At 35.7% G+C, this 21,391-nt stretch overlaps 1 protein-coding gene across 2 annotated transcripts in view; it reads left to right on the top strand.

Annotated features, from left to right (window-relative positions):
* Positions 1 to 19,044, top strand: part of RPS6KA6 (ribosomal protein S6 kinase A6) — a 166,332-nt gene extending 147,288 nt beyond the window's left edge. For both annotated transcript variants that reach the window (XM_063083125.1, XM_063083126.1), the window contains exons 21-22: positions 15,663 to 15,803; positions 17,840 to 19,044. In XM_063083125.1, the coding sequence (XP_062939195.1) occupies positions 15,663 to 15,803; positions 17,840 to 17,965 (267 nt within the window). In that variant the 3' untranslated portion in view covers positions 17,966 to 19,044. The remainder of the gene's footprint in view (positions 1 to 15,662; positions 15,804 to 17,839) is intronic.
* Positions 19,045 to 21,391: the final 2,347 nt, after the last annotated feature.

Below are 21,391 nucleotides of genomic sequence, written 5' to 3'. Positions count from 1 at the left end.
TGCTGAAATCATTTATCAATTCCAACAGTTTTTTTGTAGAGGTTTTAGGCTGTTCGATATATAGGATCATGTCATCTGCAAACAGGGACAGTTTGACTTCATCTTTTCTAATCTGGATGCCCTTTATTTCCTTCTCTTCTCTGATTGCTCTGGCTAGTACTTCCAACACTATGTTAAATAGGAATGGTGAGAGTGGGCATCCTTGTCTAGTGCCTGTTCTTAAAGGAAAAGCTTTCAGCTTTTCCCCATTCAGGATGATATTGGCAGTGGGTTTGGCATATATGGCTTTAATTATGTTGAGATACTTTCCCTCTATACCTAACTTATAGAGGGTCTTTGTCATGAATGAGTGCTGAACTTTATCAAATGCTTTTTCAGCATCTATAGAGATGATCATATGGTCCTTGTGTTTGAGTTTATTAATATGGTGTATCACATTTATTGATTTGCGTATGTTGAACCAACCTTGCATCCCTGGGATGAATCCCACTTGATCGTGATGAATAATTTTTCGTATGTGTTGCTGTATTCTGTTTGCTAGTATTTTAGTGAGGATTTTTGCATCTATATTCATCAAGGATATCGGCCTGTAGTTTTCTTTTTTGGTTATATCTTTACCTGGTTTTGGTATCAGGATGATGTTTGCTTCATAGAATGAGTTTGGGAGATTTGCGTCCGTTTCAATCTTTTGGAATAGTTTGTAAAGAATCGGTGTCAATTCCTGTTTGAATGTTTGGTAAAATTCTGCTGTGAATCCATCTGGTCCTGGGCTTTTCTTTGGTGGGAGCCTTCTGATAACAGCTTCAATCTCCTTTATTGTTATTGGTCTGTTCAAATTTTCTACGTCTTCACGGTTCAGTTTTGGGAGCTTGTGTGTGCCCAGAAATTTATCCATTTCCTCCAGATTTTCAAATTTGTTGGCGTATAGTTGTTTATAGTAGTCTCGAATGATTCCTTGTATTTCAGATGAATCAGTTGTAATATCGCCTTTTTCATTGCTAATTTTTGTTATTTGAGTCTTCTCTCTTCTTTTTTGTGTTAGCCATGCTAATGGTTTGTCAATTTTATTTATCTTTTCAAAAAACCAACTTTTTGATTCGTTGATCTTTTGAATTGTTTTTTGGTTTTCAATTTCATTCAGTTCTGCTCTGATCTTAATGATTTCTTTCCGTCTGCTAACTTTAGGATTGGATTGTTCTTGTTTTTCTAGTTCTTTAAGGTGAAGTGTTAGGTTGTTCACTTGCCATCTTTCCATTCTTCTGAAGTGAGCATTTAATGCAATCAATTTTCCCCTCAGTACTGCTTTTGCAGTATCCCACAGGTTTTGGTATGATGTATCATTGTTTTCATTAGTTTCAATAAACTTTTTGATTTCCTGCTTGATTTCTTCTTGGACCCATATGTCATTAAGTAGAATGCTGTTTAATTTCCATGTGTTTGTATAGTTTCCAGAGTTTCGTTTGTTATTAATTTCTAGTTTTAATCCATTGTGGTCTGAGAAGATACATGGGATAATTCCAATTTTTTTGAATTTATTGAGACTTGATTTGTGACCTAATATGTGATCTATCTTGGAGAACGATCCATGTGCTGATGAGAAGAATGAATATTCTGAGGTTGTTGGGTGGAATGTTCTGTAGATATCTGCCAATTCCAATTGGTCTAGAGTCTTGTTTAGATCTTGTGTTTCTCTACTGATTCTTTGCCTAGATGATCTGTCTAATATTGACAGTGGAGTGTTCAGGTCCCCTGCTATTATGGTATTAGTGTCTATTTCCTTCTTTAGGTCTAATAGAGTTTGTTTTATAAATCTGGCTGCTCCAACATTGGGTGCGTACATATTTATGATTGTTATGTCTTCTTGATGGATCAGTCCTTTTGTCATTAAGTAGTGTCCCTCATTGTCTCTTTTTATGGTTTTTAGTTTAAAGTCTATTTTGTCAGATATAAGAATAACCACTCCAGCTCGTTTTTCTTTTCTGTTTGCATGGTAAATCTTTTTCCATCCTTTCACTCTTAGTCTGTGTGAATCTTTATGGGTGAGGTGGGTCTCTTGTAGGCAGCATATAGTTGGGTCCTGCTTTTTGATCCAGTCAGCCAGTCTGTGTCTTTTAATTGGGGAATTTAAGCCTTTAACATTAAGAGTTGTTATTGAAAGGTGTTGATTTATTCCTAGCATTTTATTGGTTGTTTGGTTGTCTTAGGTGTCTTTTGTTCCTTGCTTTCTGATTTACTGTTTGGTTTCTTTGTTTGTTGGTTCCTTAGGTTGTAGATAGTGTTTTTGTTAGCTTGTTTTCTCTTCATGAATGCCATTTTTATTGTACTAGCGGGTTTAGATTTTTCTTAGGTTTTTATGGCAGTGGTAGTTATTTTTCAGGAACCAAACCCAGTACTCCCTTGAGGATTTCTTGTAAGGGTGGTCTTGTGGTAGTGAACTCCCGCAGTTTTTGTTTGTCTGAGAAATATACTATTTGCCCCTCATTTCAGAAGGATAGCCTTGCAGGGTAGAGTATTCTTGGCTGGCAATCTTTGTCTTTTAGTATTTTGAAAATATCATCCCATTCCTTTCTAGCTTTTAGGGTTTGTGATGAAAAGTCTGATGTTAACCTGATTGGGGCTCCCTTATAGGTGATTTGACACTTCTCTCTTGCAGCTTTTAAGATTCTCTCTTTGTCTCTGAGTTTTGCCAATTTGACTATGACATGTCTTGGAGAAGGCCTTTTTGGGTTGAATACGTTTGGAGATCGTTGAGCTTCCTGGATCTGAAGATCTGTGATTTTTCCTATACCTGGGAAGTTTTCTGCCACTATTTTGTTGAATATGTTTTCAATGGAATCTCCATTTTCCTCCCCTTCTGGAATACCCATGACTCGGATATTTGAGCGCTTGAGGTTGTCTGATATCTCTCTCAGATTTTCTTCCATGTCCTTGATTCTTTTTTCTTTCTTTTGTCTGCTTGTGTTATTTCAAACAGCCCATCTTCAAGTTCAGAGGTTCTCTCTTCAACTTCGACAAGCCTGCTGGTTAAACTCTCCGTTGTGTTTTTTATTTCGCTGAATAACTTCTTCAGTTCAGCAAGTTCTGCTACATTTTTTTTCAGGACATTGATTTCCTTATATATTTCCTCTTTCAGATCCTGTATACTTTTCCTCATTTCATCATGATGTCTAGCTGAGTTTTCTTGTATCTCATTCAGTTTCCTTAGAATTATCACTCGAAATTCCTTGTCAGTTATTTCAAGGTCTTCTTGTTCTATAGGATAGTGCTGTGCCAGGTCGGGCGCTCGCTCTGTCTCTGGTTTGTTGCCTTCCGTGTTCTCGGCGCTGCCGCCTCGGGCTGTTCAGTCGCGGCGCCGCTCGGGCGCTCCCAGGAATCTTCTTTAATGCCGGCCTGAAACCTCGAATCCTGAATAGGGCAGCTGGCCGCCTTCAGTGCGGCCCCAGCCTCCGGGATCCTGGCTGCATCCACAGTAGCCCTGGCGCCGTGTTCCCTGTTTCAAGACTCGCTTTTGCAGCTAAGAATTAGTTCTTTTCCTGCTCCACACTTCAAAGCTGTTGCCTGTAAATGAGGCAGCCTCTCCTGCCGGGGGCAAAGTGGCGTTGAGCCCCCACGACCGGCCAGCAGCAGCAGTCCTCCCTTAAGAGATGGCCAGAGGAAGGTCCACAAGTTTCCCGGCTGCCTGAGGCCCAGTGGCCACCTTTTCCACCTCAGCTACTCCGCGCCAGCCGCCACAGCCGCCGCCATCTTGAAACTCTATATCATCCCACTTCTTTCTGGCTTTTAGGGTTTGTGATGAAAAGTCTGATGTTAGTCTAATTGGAGCTCCCTTATAGGTGATTTGATGCTTCTCTCTGGCAGCTTTTAAGATTCTTTGTCTTTAAGTTTTGCCAATTTGACTATAACATGTCTTGGAGAAGACCTTTTTGTGTTGAATAAGTTTGGAGATCTTTGAGCTTTCTGAATCTGAAGATACGTGTCTTTTCCGGTAACTGGGAAGTCTCCCTGCTCTGCGTGCACTCGGCTGGGCCGTATGTGGAGTCAGGTGGTGGATGTGAGGCCTACCTGCTGTGTTGTGGGCCAGCACTGCAGGGCGTGTGGTGTCTGCAGAACTTCCACCTCCCCTGCTGGACATCTTCCTGCTCCACACGCACTCGGCTGCTGGGTCACATGGTGTCACTGCAGGGTTTGTTGTCTCTGAGGATCTTCCGCCTCCCCTGCTGGACATCTCCCTGCTCTGTGCACAATTGGCTCCTTGGTAGCCTAATATCTTTTCTTTTTTAACACTGTCCAGCACTTACCAAATACACTTTGGAAAAATGAAAAATAACTCATATGGAAGTGACAGATTATTGTGAACTGTGGTAGAGCTCATTTTCATCTTATTTTAGCTATCAAGAAAATTCAAAGTATATTACTTAAGATAATGATACTTTTGCTTGTCCATTTGTCATCCATCCTTTGCATTCTGCCAAGGAGAACGTGCTACTTGTTTCTGAGGGAGGCTAAAAGAAATACGATAATTAAGTCCTATTAAAATCACTTCAGGTTCTTTAAAAGAAAGTAGCAAAATGTTGGTACTTCTGCTATGAAGTCATTTGATAGTATAAACTAATCAACATTCTGTTAATATCTTTCCTAGAAAACAAGGATTATAAAGTTTTGTACGCATTTATGGTAGGACCACATTTACTACACTTTCATTTTGAGCTACACATCAGGAGACTCTACTTTTCAGTCTTTCTTTCCAAATATAAATTGACCATTTTGCATGTTAAGTCACCTATAGAATATGTATAAAAGTGCCTTAGTCTTATATAACTTAGTTAAATTTTACCCCAAGAGTAATTATATCCCTTTTGCTTTAATTAGGTTTGCCATATATCACAGATTGCCTGGAATGGTCCTGGTTTACCTTTCACTCTCAGATGTACTGGTTTAGATCACAAATTATATGGCCATTCTAGCTTTAACTGTACTTAAATTTCATTTAATTGTGTTCATTGTATATACATTAAAACAATGTTGTACTTCATTATGAATAATTCATTTTGTCTAGATCAGGGATTTTTATATTTTCCATGGATGCTTATTTAATGCTATAAACATTGAGCACTTACTGTGTCTCTGTGATAGTTATTACTTTAAAAAGAAAGCAGTAATAATTATACAGAATTCGGGCATCAATATTGAGTTTAATGGGGGAAGAATGAGAGGTAAATATAGTTTAGCACTTGAGCATGAGTCAGTAGTCACACTGCCTACATGCATAGCCTGGCTCTGTTACTAGCTATGTTACCTTGGGAATGTTTCTTACCTTCCTTGTGCCTCAGTTTTACATCTCTAAAGTGATGACAGTAGTAGTACCTATACCTACCTCAGGGTTGTTAGAAAGATTAACCAGCTTATATGTGTTATGGAACACTGTGTGTCTGTATAAAAACAGGTTTATATGTGGCACATAGTAACATGTTCAATAAATGTTAGGTGATATTATTAAGAATATAAAGCACTGTGACAATCAAATGTTAATTTTTGAACTACCCATTAGTAATAGTGACCGTTGTGAGTAAAATTAAAGGCATAGAGGTACATTCTGCATTTTAACAATGAATATGCTAATAATAAAAAAATCTCAAAAAAATATGCAAAGACCTATCTCCTAAAGTTCTTTATTTTCTCACCTTTATCACTACCAGTACCGTTCAATATAATTTGTCAGTGTCCTCAAGCAAGTAGAAAAGTTTTAATGATGAACACAGTAGTATTTTTTTTTCCTTATTCAGTTTTAGCCTGCATAGGCAATTTTTATGTTGAAACATAACTTTGATGAGTGGGAGTAGAGTGACTTATTCTTTTGGGCCAGACCATTGATTTTTTTTCATGTGTTTTATGTATTTTTTGGTTTTTATTTTATTTTATCAACATACAGTGTAGTTGATTTTCATGTCCCTTTACCAATTCCTCCTTTTCCCACCTCTCCCCATCAACGTCATATCTGTTCACTTGTCTTAACAAGTTCAAGGAAATGTTGTGATTGTTGTCCCCCCTGCAACATTTGTTTGTATATTTATTTATTTATTTTATTAGCTCCCTCAAATAAGTAGGAACACGTTGTATTTCTTTTTGTGCCTGGCTTATTTCACTTAATATATTTTCTCTAAGTCCATCCATGTTGCTGTGAATGGTAGTATTTCATTTTCTTTTTATAGCAGAGTAAGATTCCATTGTGTAGATATACCATGTTTTCCTTATCCACTTATCTGATGATGGGTATTTAGGCTGGTTCCAACTCTTAGCTAATTTAAATAGTGCTGCAATAAACATGGGAGTACAGGTATCATTTTGACATGAGGATTTCCATTCCTCTGGGTATATACCCAGCATTGGAATAGCTGAGTCATGTGGTAGGTCTATCTGTAATTGTTTGAGGAACCTCCATACCAATTTCGATAAAGGCTGCACCATTTTGTAGTCCCACCAACAGTGTAGGAGGGTTCCTTTTTCTCCTCATCCTCACCCGCATATATCGTTCTCAATCATTTGGATATTAGCCATCCTAACTGGAGTGAGATGGTATCTCAAAGTGGTTTTGATTTTCATTTCCCGAATGCTGAGTGATATTGAGCATTTTTTTATGTGTCTGTTGGCCATTCGTATATCTTCTTTTGATAAATGCCTATTCAGCTCCTTTGTCCATTTTTTAATTGGGTTACTTGTGTTTTGCTGTGAAGTTGTTTGAGTTGCTTCTGTATTCTGGATATTAATCCTTTGTCAGATGAATATTTTGCAAATATTTTCTCCCACTCTGTTGGTTGTCTTTTCACTCTGTTAATTGTTTCTTTTGCTTTGTAAGGCTGGTTGTGTGGTAGTGAACTCCCTCAGTCTTTGTCTGGAAAATATACTATTTGTACTTCATTTCAGAAGGATAGCCTTGCTGGGTAAAGTATCTTGGCTGGCAATTTTTGTCTTTTAGTATTTGATACTATCATCTCATTCTCTCTGGCTTTTAGGGTTTCCTATGAAAAGTCTGAAGTTAGTCTGATAGGGGCTCCCTTTTAGGTGACTTGATGCTTCACTTTTGCAGCTTTTAAGATTGTCTTGGTCTTTGAGTTTTGCCAACTTGCCTATAACATGTCTTGGAGAATACCTTTTTGGGTTGAATATGTTTGGGGATCTTTGAGCCTCCTGAATCTGAAGATCTGCATCTCTTGCTATTATTTCTTTTAATATGTTTTCAATGCCATTTCTTTTTCCTCCCCTTCTGGAGTACTCATGATTTCAATATTTGAACGCTTAAGGTTGTCTGTTATCTCTCTTAGATTTTCTTCAATTTTTTAAAATTATTTTTTTATTTTTTCTTTTTTGGTCTGCCTGTTTTATTTTGTACCGGCCATCTTCAAGGTCAGATATTCTCCCTTCTTTTTGTTCTAGTCTGCTGGTTAAGCTCTCTGTTGTGTTTTATATTTTGTTGAATGAATCCTTCAGCCCCACAAGCTCTGCTACATTCTTTTTTAGGGCATTAATTTCTTTGTATGTTTTTACTTTCACATCCTGTATACTTTTTGTCATTTCTTTGTGTTGTCTAACTGAGTCTTCTTGTATTTCATTTAGCGTCCTTAGAATTGTTGCTTAAAATTCCGTGTCAGTCATTTCAAGGATTTGCTCTTCTATGGGATCCAGTACTTGAGAGTTATATTCCTTTGGTGGTGTCATAGTTTCTTGGTTTTTCATATTTCTGGTATCCCTCCATTGCTGTTTATTCATTGAGGCAGACGCTTTCATGGTCCACTTGTTCCACCCTGGCACTGGCATCTGCAGCAATAGTAGGGAGTGTTGCTGATGCTCAGTTGCCTGCTGCTGTCTTGGGGCCTGAGTGTCATTGGCCTCCTAGCCCCTTGATTTTTATTAAAAAAAAATCATAATGGGGAATACTTCATACACAATCAAATGCATGTGCTTAAACTATATAATTTAGACTTCTGATCAAGATGGCAGAATAGATGGTACCCAGTGTTACCCTCTCCCACAATCAACCAATTTACGTCTATTGAAAAGCAACAACTGCCAAGCTGGGGCCACTAGTGCTCAGGGGAAGAGGAGGAGAGACTTACGGAGCTCATGAAGGCAGGAAAAGCCATGACGAGAAGTAGAAAGGACTGCTCCAACTTTTTTGAGCCCCCAAAACTTCAAGTCTCACCCTGATGAGCACATCAAGCAAAATATGGCTAAAGCTGCTGCTGTGCCCTTCATATGAAGTTCCTTGGAGGCTGTAGGGGAGAAGAGAGCCTTGGTGGCCCCCAGGCCAGCAAGACCACTAACAGGGTTCCCATGGACCCACATAGGAGCAAGGGGCCACAGACAACTGAGAAATGGAGCCAGTCAGAGGCCAGTGAGTTATTGCAAGGAACTGACACATGGCCTGTCCCATGGGAAGTTTTTGGAATGTGGGCAGTGGGGGGATGGACCCACCAGGGGAACATTGGGACATAGTATTGGCAGCTGATCTGCCCAGCAATCAACACAGGACCACTCAGAGGAGACTGGTCATTAGTATAGAACTGCAGGGGGTGTAGTTTGCTGAAAAGACTCAGGCCCAAACCAGCATTTCCATACAATCCAGGTGTACCAGACCTCACAAGACCAGGAAGTGCATATAAGGTCAACAATTAAACTCAGAACTGCACAAAAAGCCTTCCCCAGGGAATCAGCAGCAAAGCAGAAATTTAAGTCAACTATAGGGCTCAAGTGCTGGTTCCCACAGGAATTTCCTCCAGTTTAGAAGTAAGCAAAGCATAACAAATTACTTCAAGTGCAGAGTTGAAGTGCTGGGAATAGTGAGTAATCCAACATAGAATTGAAAGAAAAAACAAAAAACCCACAGATCAAAGTTCTGATATTAATCATTAAATGTCTACCACCAACAAAGGACAGCCATGCTGTCCTCAGAAATCCACATCCAGCCCAACAGTGACCATGAAGCTGCCACTGGAAGTGCCTTGTGCTCCCAAGCCTGGGTGGGGTGGGGTCGAAGCCCTTATCCATGCCTCCAGGATTTCTATCTCCAGCCTGGCAACAGCCACCAGGGTGCTGCTGGCAGTGCCCCAGATTTCTGAGCTAGGGCAGTGGGGGATCAAGAGCCTCAGCCATGCCCCCTCATCCAGCCATGACTGAACTGCCTCCAGAAGCCCCCTGGACCATCCTGCCAGAATGAGGGGGGTGCTGTGGCCTCAACCATGCCCCCCCATCCTCCTCCCACCTCATCCCTCTACCCTTTTCCATTTCCCTCTACCCCCAACTGCTCCACAACAACATTTTAGAACGTAAAATATAATAATAATAAATAAATTTTTAAAAATAAAAAATATAATTTAATTTAATGTCATGACACATATACACACCAATAAAATCATCACAAAAATCAAGAGTGAACATATCCATATCCATCACCTTTAAAACTTTCCTCATGCTTCTTTCTAATTCTTCCCTCCTTCCCCAAATCCCTCACTCACAATTGCCCATCTCCCTCACTCCCTGGCAACCATGGACCTGCTGTCTGAAAGTATAGGTTTGTTTGTATTTTCTAGAAATGTTTATAAATTAAATCATACAATCTGTACTATTTTTTGTTCTTTTTCATGCATCACAATTATTTTGAGATTCATCCATATTGTTGGTGTATATCAATAGTTTATTCTTTTTTATTGCCAAATAATATTCCTTTGTATGGGTATGCTGAAATTCATTCAAGTACCTCTTCATGGACATTAGGATTGTTTGCAGGTTTGTGATATTACAAATAAAGCTGCTGTGAATACATGTAAATGTTTGTATGGATGTATACCTTTCATTTTTTCTATAAATTGGGTAATATGTTTAACTTTTTCAGAAACCACCAAACTTTTTCAAAGTACCTGTATCATTTTACATTCCCACCAGCAGTTTATGAGAGTTTTAGTTCTTCCATATCCTTGTTGATACTTAATATGGTCATTCTTTTTTAATTTTAGCTATTTTAAAAGGTGTGTGATAATATCTCGTAATGGTTTTAATTTGCATTTCCCTAGCGATTAATGATGTTCAGCATTTTTCATGAGTTTATTTGCCATCCATTTATCTTTTGTCTCCCTTTTTTATTGTGTTTATTTTCTTGAGTTTTGAGAGTTTCTAAAATATTTTGGATTCAAGTTCTCTGTCAGATTTCTGCTTTGCCAGTGAGCAAACCGGCCACCCCTATATAGGATCCGAACCCGTGGCCTTGGTGTTAGCAGCACCGCACTCTACCGAGTGAGCCACAGGCCGGCCTAGATTTCTGCTTTGCAAATAATTTTTCTCAGTCTGTGGATTGCCTTTTTAATTCTCTTGTATCTTTCTAAGGGCAGACATTTCTAATTTGATTAAGGTTAATTTTTCTTTTTTCCCCTTCTATGTATTTTGGTTTTGGTATTATAGCTAAGAAATTGCCATACCCAAGATTTGAAATATTTTCCTCTGTTTTCTTCTAGAAATTTTATAGTTTTACATTTTATCTTTAGGCTTATGGTCCATTTTGATTAAATATTTGAGCAAGGTATGTTCAAAGTTCATTTTTCTGTGTGGATATCCAATTCTTCCAGCACCACTTGTTGAAAATATTATTCTTTCTTCACTGAATTGCATTTGTACCTTTACTAAATATCAACTGTCAAAATTTGCATGGTTCTATTTGTATACTCTTCTGTTCCACTGACTTACTTGTCTATCTTTACACCATTACCACACTGCCTTCATTACTGTTGCTTTATAACTAAGTTTTGAAATCAGGTATTGTTAGTCTTTCAGCTGTTTTCTTTTTTCAGAAATTTGGGGTTTTTTTGTTATTTTTGTTTTGTTTTGAGTATTCTGGGTCCTTTACATATCCTTATGAATTTTAGAATCAGCTTCTCAATTTCCACCCCCCCCCAAAAAAAAAAGTGCTAGGATTTTGAATGATATTGTGTCAAATCCATAGATCAATTTGGAGAGAATTGACATTTTAACAACATTGAGATCTCTGATCCATGAACACAGTATCTCTCTCCAATTTCTTAGGTCTTCTTTAATTTCTCTCAACAATGTTTTATAGTTTTTGTTGTACAGATCTTGCACACCTTTTATTGTATATTTTCCCTAAGTGTTTCCTATTGTAAATGGTATTGTCTTTAAATTTTATTTTTCAATTTTTTGTGATAAGTTTTTAATATATTGATCTTGTATACTACAACCTTGTTAAATTCACTTATTAATTCTAGCAGTTTTTTTTGTAGTTTCCATCAGTTTTTCTACATAGAAGATAATATCATTTGTGGTAAAGATAGTTTTAATTCTTTCTTTCTGATGTGAATGTCTTTTCTTTCTTTATTTCAATGGCTAGAACTTCCAGTATAGTGTTGTAGAAGTGGAGAGAGTAAGACATTCTTGTTTCCTTCTTGATCTTGAGGGAAAGTATTTATTTTTCAACATTAAGGATGATGTCAGCTGTAGGTTTTACATAGTTGTTTTTATTATGTTGAGGAAGTTCCATTCTGTTCCTGGTTTAATGAAAATTTTTATTAAAGATGGATGCTGGATTTCATCAAAGGCTTTTTCTCTGTTTATTGAGATAATCACATAGTTTTTTCTTTCTTTGGTTAAATTTATATATGTCTGAATTACATTGATTTCCAAATGTTATACCAACCTTGTATTCTCAGGATAAATACTATTTGATCATGAAAAATTAATCTTTATATATAGATGACTTTGATTTGCTAAAATTGTGTTTATAATTTTTACATCTATGTTCATGAGGGATATTTGTGTGTTTTTACTTTTCTTGTAATGCCTTTGTAATGATTTGAGTGGGTATCAGAGTAATACTGGCCTCATTGAATGGGTTGAGAAACATTTCCTTCTCTTCTTTTCAAATTTCTGGAATAGTTATTTAGAATTTGAGTTATTTATTCTTAAATGTTTGTTAGAATTAACCAGTGAAGCCACCTGGGCCTGGAGTTTTCTTTGTGGGAAGTTTTTAACTGTAAATTCAGTTTCTTTTTTTTTCCCAAAAGTTTTTATTGTGGTAAAATATATATAACATAAGATTACTGCCATTTACAACAACATGGTTGAACTCAGAGAAAATTGTGTTAAGTGAAATAACTCAGTTTCATAAATAGGTATATGGCTATTTAGGTGGTTTATTCTTGAGCGAGCATTGGCATTCTTTTTCTTTCAAGGAATTTGTCCACTGTCAAGTATATTGGTATAGGGCTGGCCCCGTGGCTCACTCGGGAGAGTGCAGCACTGGTAGAGCTGAGGCCTCGGGTTCGGATCTTATATAGGGATGGCCGGTGCACTCACTGGCTGAGCATGGTGCAGACAACGCCAAGCCAAGGGTTGCAATCCCCTTACCGGTCACAAAATATATATATATATACACACATATATGTGTGTATATATATATATATATATAGGCATAAAATTTTTCATAATATTTCCTTAGTATTCTGTTAATATCTGTAGACTCTTAGTGATACCTACTTTCTTGTTTCAACCTAATTATGGATTTTTCTATTTTTCTTTGTAGTTATAATGATTTTTGCTTTATGTATTTCGAAGCTCTTTTTTTACGTGAATAAATGCTTCTTAGTTTGTCCTCTTGATTAATTGTTCCCTTTGTCATTATAAAATGACCTTCTTTATCCTTGGTAATATTCACCTTTGTTTTGAAAGATACGTTCATTCAATTTAAAATTCTAGGTTGACATTTTTTTCTTTTGGTACTTTAACGATACTGATCCATAGTCTTCTGATTTCTATTTTTTATGGACAAGAAATCTGTTAACCTTGTCTTTATTTCACTATATGTAACATCTTTTCTTTTCCCTCTAGCTCCTTTTAAGCTTTTGTCTATATCTTGGGTTTTGAGCAATTTGTTTTTGATGTGTCTTGATGTAATTTTCTTTATTTTTCTTGTACTTGAGGTTCATTGAGCTTCTTGGATCTATGGGTTTGCGATTTTCATCAATTTGGGAATTTGTGGGGCATTATTTCTTTAAATATTTTTTGTCCTCCTTTTCTTTTGGGACCCCACTTGCACATACACACCCCCTTCACACACATATATCTACTTGAAGTTGTCCCACAGGTCACTGATGCTCTGCTGTTTTGCTTGTTTGTTTTATACTGTGTTTCTTTTTGGATGGTATCTAATGCTGTGTCTCCACCAATCTTTTTTTCTGCCAAATTTGCTGTTAATCTCATTCAGTTTATTATTTATCTCACATTTTAATTTTAATCTCTAGAAGTTTTATTTGTGCCTTTTTGTATTTTCTGTATTTCTACTTAACTTTTGAACATCTGGAATAAAGTTAAAATAAGTACTCTAATGTCTTTGCTATTTCTAACATGTCACTTTTGGATCAGTTTTGATTGATTTTTGTCTTTCCTTTTTTTCAATTTTAATTTTTTTATTTAATGAAACATGGTTGTATATATCTGTGGAGTACAGCATCAAATATCTACACCGGTGTGTAATGTGTGATGCTCAGGATAATTAGTATATTCTATGTTATACAATGTAATCATTTTTGTAGCCCTTTACCAGTTTCTTGCTATCCCCCCCTCCGTTTCCCACCTCTGGTGGACTCAGTTCTGTTCTCTCCATTTGAAAGTTCAATGAATTATTGTGATCATTGTACCTTTATTTTTAAATTTGTTTATTTTTTTAGCTCCCACTTATGAGTGAGTACATGTGGTATTTCTCTTTTTGTGCCTGGATTATTTCTCTTAACATAATTTCCCCTAACTTCATCCGTGTTGCTGCAAATGGCAGAATTTCATTATTTTTTTATGGCAGAGTAGTATTCCATTGTGTATATATACTATTGTATTTTCCAGCTTTTTTGCGTGCCTGATAATTTTTAATCAGATGTCAGACATAGTGAATATTACCTTGGTGGGCAGTGAATACTTTTGTATTTCTATAAATATTCTTAAGCTTTATTTGGGCAGCAGTTAAGTTACTCGAAACTGTTTGATATCTTTGGGTCCTCCTTTTAAGATTTGATAGGCAGGACTAGAACAGTATTTAGTCTAGGGCTACTCACTAATGAGGCAAGATGCTTCCAAGTACTCTATCAAATACTTCCTGAATTATGGAATTTTCTATATCTGGCTGATGGGAACAGGCAATATTCTCCATCCTGTTTGAGTTCTGCTTTCCCTCCATTCCTCTCAGATAGTCCTTTCCAAGGCCTTTGGTTGTTTTCTCACATGTGTGTTTATCAGTAGTAATCTGCTGAATATTTGAGAAAGACCCTCTACAGATCTCCATAATTCTCTCTTTCTCTGCTCCTCTCACCCCTCTTTTACTCTCCTGCTGTCTGCACTGGTATCCCCTGACTCTCAGTCTTGTCTCAAATCCACCAGGCTTTGCCTGGATTTCCCTTACCTGTACAGTAGCCTGAAAACTCTCTCAAGGTGGTAAGCTGGGGTAATCATAATGCTTATCTGATTTGTTTACCATCTCTTAGGGATCACTATTCTTCATTACCTAACATCTAATCTTCTGAACACTGTTGTTTCATATGTTTTATGTTTTTTTTTTGGTTGTTCCATGCAGTTGAGTTAATTCAGTCCCTGGTATTCCATCTTGGTCAGAAGCAGAAGTACTTGTACTACTGAAATTTTATCATTTTTATGATTACCATGTAGGCCTGTTTTAGTGAAATAGTTCATTGTAATATTCTTTTTAATATTAATTTTCCATTTATTTCTGTACATCTGTTCTTTTACCAGTAGATTTTTTTGACTGGTTGTCCTACTCGTTTCAACCAATTACACCATTCTTCAGAAATTGATATTACTACTTAGAGTCTTTAGTTTTACTCCTTCTGCTATTGATGAAAAGTTGGCTAATGATGACTTTGTTTCTATGTCAGAAAATGCTTGTTAAGGAGAGTTCTCATTTCTCTGAAAGACACTTGGTAGAGGTAGTTTATTTACAAGTATTACATCATTTAATATATTTGAAATTGTGTTTTACTATTAGGTTATATTAAATACATATTTTTTAATTATAACAGAAATAAAATAAACATATTCACGGTTATTGTAATAAAACAAGCAAACAAAAAACTTATGATGCTCTGACCATTACTATGGTAGAAGCCAGTTGCTAACATTGGATTTGGATTTCTTTAGTATGTTATACAGTAAACTCCCAGTTATTGACTGGATTAACTACTTGGGACCCTCCCTTCTATGTTGTATCTATACATACATACCCTTACACCTTGGGGCCTAGCTTACCATCAAGGTTCAATAGCTCTTTTCTCCCTTTGACCATTTATTACATTTCAGGATAACTCCAGCCACTTTAGATTTTCCTTCTGCCTCACTAACCACATTCCAGTTCCACAGATTTAGCATCCCCTGATTTAAAAATGATAAATAAGGATTTACATGTATTGAAAAATATGTTTCAAGATTCTCTTTTGACAGTTAACTGTGCAGAATATAGGTTTTGTTTTCCCTAAGTGTAGGTCAAGTAAAGCAGATTGCAAAGCTACTGATGCTTTCATAGTTTGAAAAAAAAAATATGAATGATATATAGTTACACACACATACACACACACATATATATATTTTTTCTTTTTTTAATTTAGGATCTGCTTTCCCGTATGCTTCATATGGACCCGCATCAGCGGTACACTACTGAGCAAGTTTTAAAGCACTCATGGCTAACCCACAGAGACCAGTTGCCAAATGATCAGCCAAGGAGCAATGATGCATCACATGTTATCAAGGTAAAACAAAAATATTTTACGTGCCTTCTAAATACTTGATACATAATAAAGCCATTATATGACATTCACCGATGACACTGAGATAATTCCTTAAAATATCTTTATCTTTAAATATAGATTTTTTAAAAATAAATTTTACTGTGTATATTTGAGGTTTACAACATGATGTTATGGAATACATAAGGATACATAGATATGTATCGATACTACACTGTTAGTGCAGTGAAGCAGATTAACATATCTACCATCTCGCATAGTTACTTTTTGTGTGGCAAGAGCAGCTAAAATCTACTTAATTAACAAAAATCCGAGTACAATACAATTTTATTAACTTTAATCCTCATGTTGTACATTAAATCTCTAGACTTCTTCATCCTTCATGTCTGCTATTTTGTATCATTTGACTTAAATCTCCCATTTCCTTGTCCCCTCCACTCCCACCCATGGTAACCAGTTTCATTCTCTACCTCTGTGTGTATGAGCTCTTTTCTTTTTGTTTATTCCACATATAAGTGATATCATGCAATATTTTTCTTTCTGTGTCTGGCTCACTTAGCCTATGTCTTCCAGGTTTATCCATATTGTTGCAAATGACAGGATTTCCTTTTTAAAGCTGAATAATATCCCATTCTGTGTGTGTGTGTGTGTGTGTGTGTGTGTGTGTGTGTGTGTGTATACACCAGCTTCTTTATTCATTCATCTGTTGATGGACACCTAGGTTGTTTCCATATCTTGGCTATTGTGAATAATGCAGCAATGAACATGGGAATGCAGGTATCTTTACAAGATGGTGATTTCATTTCCTTTGGATATATACCCAGAAGAGTGATTGCTGGCTTATATGGTGGTTCGATTTTTTTTTCTTTAGGAACCTCATAGTTTTTTCCATAATGGCTGTACTAATTTACATTCCTACCAACAGTGTATATGAGTTCCTCTTTCTCTGCATCCTCTCCTGCATTTGTTATTGTCTGGGTTTTTTTGTTGTTGTTGTTTTGTTTTGTTTGTTTTTGATAACAGCCATTCTAACTGCAGTGAGATGATATCTCATTGTGGTTTGGATTTCCATTTCCCTGATGATTAGTGATTTTGAGCATTTTTTCATGTGCTTGTTGATCATTTATATGTATTCTTTTAAGACATGTCTGTTCAGCTCATTTACCCATTTTCTACTCATATTTGTTTTTTTTTTTTTTTGCTGTTGAGCTGTTTGAGTTCTTTGTATATTCTGGATATTAATCATTTGTTGGATGCATATTTTGCAAATATTTTCTCCTATTCTGCTGGTTGTCTCTTCACTCTGTTGATTATTTCCTTTGCTTTGCAGATCTTTTTAGTTTGATATAATCTCATTTGTCTATATTTACTTTTATTGCCTGTGCTTCTGAGGTCCTCTTCATAAATTCTTTGCCCAGCCCAGTGTCCAGTTTTGTTTTTCTTTCTCAGTATTGCTATTTTTTTTTTTTTTGTAGTTCCAGACTAATTTTAGGATTTTTTTAAACTTCTGTGAAGAAAGCCATTGGAATTTTGATAGAGATTGCGTTAAATCTGTGTATTGCTTTTGGTAGCATGGATATTTTAACAATGTATCATGTATTCCTCTTAACTTTATTTACTACATCTTTTCTGATGATAAAAATATCTTGATTTTACTTGCCTTGCTGTTGAGAGACACTGGGGCTAGGAGTGGATTAAATGCAAGTTTAATATGGAAACAAAAAATTGCTATTAGTTTTTAAATTATAACCATTTGTACCAGTTTCTACATTCATAGACAGTGAACTTAGATTTTAAGTTTTAGTGTTTTTAACATTTTTTGTAGGATGCATAGTTATTGAAATAAAAAATACACAAGTAATCAGGTATTAATTTATCACAGAGCTTCAGTGCACAGCTCAAGTATATTCAATTATTTTTCTGGGAAAATGTTTTTCTAGTTAAATGTCTCATGATATAATGTGAAAGTTTTTGTTTTGGTTTGGTTTTTTACCTCCAGGAATTTTTACTCAATTTGTGACATTTTGTCATTATTTTAGGGAGCAATGGTTGCCACATATTCTGCCCTGACTCACAAGACCTTTCAACCAGTCCTGGAACCTGTTGCTGCTTCAAGCTTAGCTAAGCGACGGAGCATGAAAAAACAAACATCAACTGGCCTGTAAGATTTACAGTGTTCCTCAGCCAAACTGGATGAAGAGAAAATTAAATGTACGGCTTTTTGCCTAATCTTACATCAAAGGCATTGTTTTCTGCTCTATTACTTGAATATTCTGTTTAATTTACCCTTTTTAAGGGGAGTAAGGTTTTAGAAAAGCATACACAGGTCTATAATATTCATACTATGTTTTTTTTTTTTTTTTTTTGTTTTTTTTTTGCAGTAGTGTCCAAGTGTTTATTTAAGCATATAATTGCTGTCCACAAGGACCTAACAACTTCTCTGCACACTTACTTCTAAAATTCCTTTCAAATAAAGTTACTTTAATAGTTTTTCTGGTTTCATTCAATAATGATTTGTGGTGGAATCATTACCAACAGTCAAGATTCATATGTAATAGTATAATGCCAAGCAATGTCAGTATTTTTTAACATCAGATCCTGAAGGATAGGCTTTTTTTAAAAGAAAAACAAAAAAAGTATTGTAGAATTTTGTTATGCACAACCAAAGGACTTACATTTGTTTGAATCTCTATAGTTACTAAAATGTAGACATAGTAGTTTGGTGCCAGAGCAAAATACATTTGTGCTAATATATGAATTCCTGATATGGTTGGTGCCAAAGTTTTTATAGAGGAATTAAATCACAGATAATGTGTGTAGACAGACCTGTATATTATCCATAAGTGGCCTCATCTAGAAATAAAGTTTTCCGTAAAGCTTCTGTACCTTTTACATCTAATGGAATTGTAGTACAAGTGAAGAATTTTTTAGCCAAAGGCTTTATACCGGTGTTGTAATCTTCTAAATAGGGTCACAGTTAAACCTTTAAGAATAAAGTACATGGTGTTGACACTGTCTTGGTGTTATGTAAGCTAACTTTCAAGTTAACCAGTTGGATTTAATCATCATCTGTCTCCTTTATCAGTGAACTACACTTTTTTTTCTGACTTTCATGTGCTTTGAATTACAGTGTAGTATATTAATCTAACTTGAATCCTATGGTAATATAGTTGAAATTTTACTATAGTGGACTTGTATGCTTAGCACGCATAGCGTAGTACAATGTATTTCTGTAAACCTTAGATAATGCTATGTAATAGTTATACTTGAAGAAGATAAAGTCACATTTTAAATAGAAAGTAATACTAATGATCTACATAAAACTTGAGCACATTTAAAATTATATTTATTAAAAAAATGATCTGGCCAAATTGGTCTTATTATTAAATTGATGATTCAGAACCATTGTGTAGTTATGTATTGTTTTTTCTAAATGATGAAATCTTAAAGAATTGTTTCATGTTGTTGAAAAAATACCATTACTATTACTACTACTACTGACAGAAAGAATTCAGGAATGTAAACTGGAGTATATCACAGTTTTGTTTAGTGAATATAAGTGAACTACTTGTGTGTGCTGGGTGTACTGTTTGCTGTATTTTATTTTGCTTAGTTCAGAGAGAGAAATTTGATTGCTGAGTACTGAAGTGTACAATCTAGGCTAGCAGACTTGTAATTTTGCTGACTAATAAAAGAAAGTATACATATTCTCTTTATAACGTAAGTGGTCTATACCCCCTGCACAAAGATCTGTTTCTTGGATGTGATATATAAAAGTGTGTATTCTTATTTTGAGGTGTCTTTTTGAAATAATTGAAAGACATTAAAGAATATCTAATGCCACGTGGAAAAATTACTTAAAAATAGACTGGTATCATATCTGGTGGCTTTTTATGTTCAAATTTGACTTACCTTTCCTCATTTTGCTTTATTACTATAAGTACTTGCATGTAACAATTTATGTCCATATATTCTGACTTATTTTCTGCTTGTCATTATGTTGTTTGTGCTGTTATGCCTTCTTCCTATCAGAATTGAATATGTCAGATTCAGAGGTCTGATTTTGGTGTTGAACTTTTTGCGACACAGATATTATTTCCATGTAAGCTTTTCAAGTAAAAAAATAAGGGAAGTGAAATTGGAAAATGAAAAATTATAACAAAATAACCTTCATGCTTTCCATAATCAGTGTTTTAAAAAGTTGATGATCTTAATTAATTTTCAGTTTGCTTGCTCAGAAGGGTAATGTCATACAGCTCTATCATGAAAGAAACAATATAAGAATTAAGCACTGTGTTATAACAGGAAGGTCAAGAGTTTCGATCCCCATGCCGACCAGCCCACCCCCCAAAAAAAACAAAAAACCCAGCAGTGAACAGCATGTTTCCTTGTCACCAGGTGAAAACTGACTGTGTAAAAGGCACAGGTATGATAGTGAATGTACCCAATAATTGCATGAGAGTTTTCTACTGGAAAATTCAAACATGCTAGCTTAACAACAGTAGTAGGGGCAACCTTATCGTAAGAGAAAACTCCAAACTATAGAAGGAGTCCAGGTAGGGATGCCTAATTGTGTCCAATTTGGCTAGAACTCTATAGATACAAATGCAGATTTAAATGGAACACTTTTTGATGGGGCTTCTATAAGTGCTTAACAGTAAAAACAAATCCTTTCTGTAAGACTTTAGGATACTATGATTTCTTATGGATTCATGAATAATTATTTTTGCATTGTTTTTCTTTCTAGTTAATGGTTCTTAGCAGTGTTTAATGATAGCACAGTTTGGGGTTTATTGTTGTTCTTTAAGGGAGAGAATATTGAACTTATTTTTCTTAAAGTGAAAACACCAGGTTTGCAGAGGTAGACTACCAATCTATTGTCCTGAAGCACGTATTACCATGAATAAACTCAGAAAACCATTTGTAAAAAACAAACAAACAAAAAGAAATTAGAAATAGGTGACAGTGATTTTGTGGGAAAAAACAATGGCTTGATTCCTTTCATGAAGAACATACTTTAGCCTATTTTGTTAGTCCCTGGAATACTTAGACATTGGTTTTTGTAATTTATTGCCATTGATAATTAGACATAGTAAAACGTTTTTGATAGCACCTCTGGTTAGCTCAAAGGGTTTTCATATATTTAGGCAACTCACAAACTTAAGAACAGGTGCTTGGTGTTTATAATGTCTCCCCATTGAAACAATATATTAAAATAGTACTGCCCTGCCCACAGAAACTTACTCATACAGATTAAATAGTAATTTTCCTGACAGTAAGAGGTCCTTCATATATGAAGAAGGAAAAGAACAGCTTACCTTGGCCCTAAGGCCCACTAGAAAACTTAGGCTTTAAACAAAGTTTGTCTTTGGCATTCTCTACATTCACTTTCTCCTGGCTTTCCAGCCCCCTCATGCTATCCTACTTGAGCATCTCACAGCAGCATTTCATTAAGTTACTCTATCCCTAGAAGGATTCTATGCTCCAAAATGATCTCACTTCCTCCCCCTTCCCTAATTCAGGATTTCTGTTCTCTCCGAGCAGCTATTTTAAGCTAAAAAGGTGAAAGGGAACCTATCTCATTAAATTAA

The sequence above is a fragment of the Cynocephalus volans genome, chromosome X (genome assembly GCF_027409185.1).
Source record: "Cynocephalus volans isolate mCynVol1 chromosome X, mCynVol1.pri, whole genome shotgun sequence".
In the NCBI taxonomy this organism is placed as follows: Eukaryota; Metazoa; Chordata; class Mammalia; order Dermoptera; family Cynocephalidae; genus Cynocephalus; species Cynocephalus volans.
The sequence above is the reverse complement of the archived record's forward strand: the minus strand, read 5'-3'. Positions and strand labels throughout refer to the sequence as shown.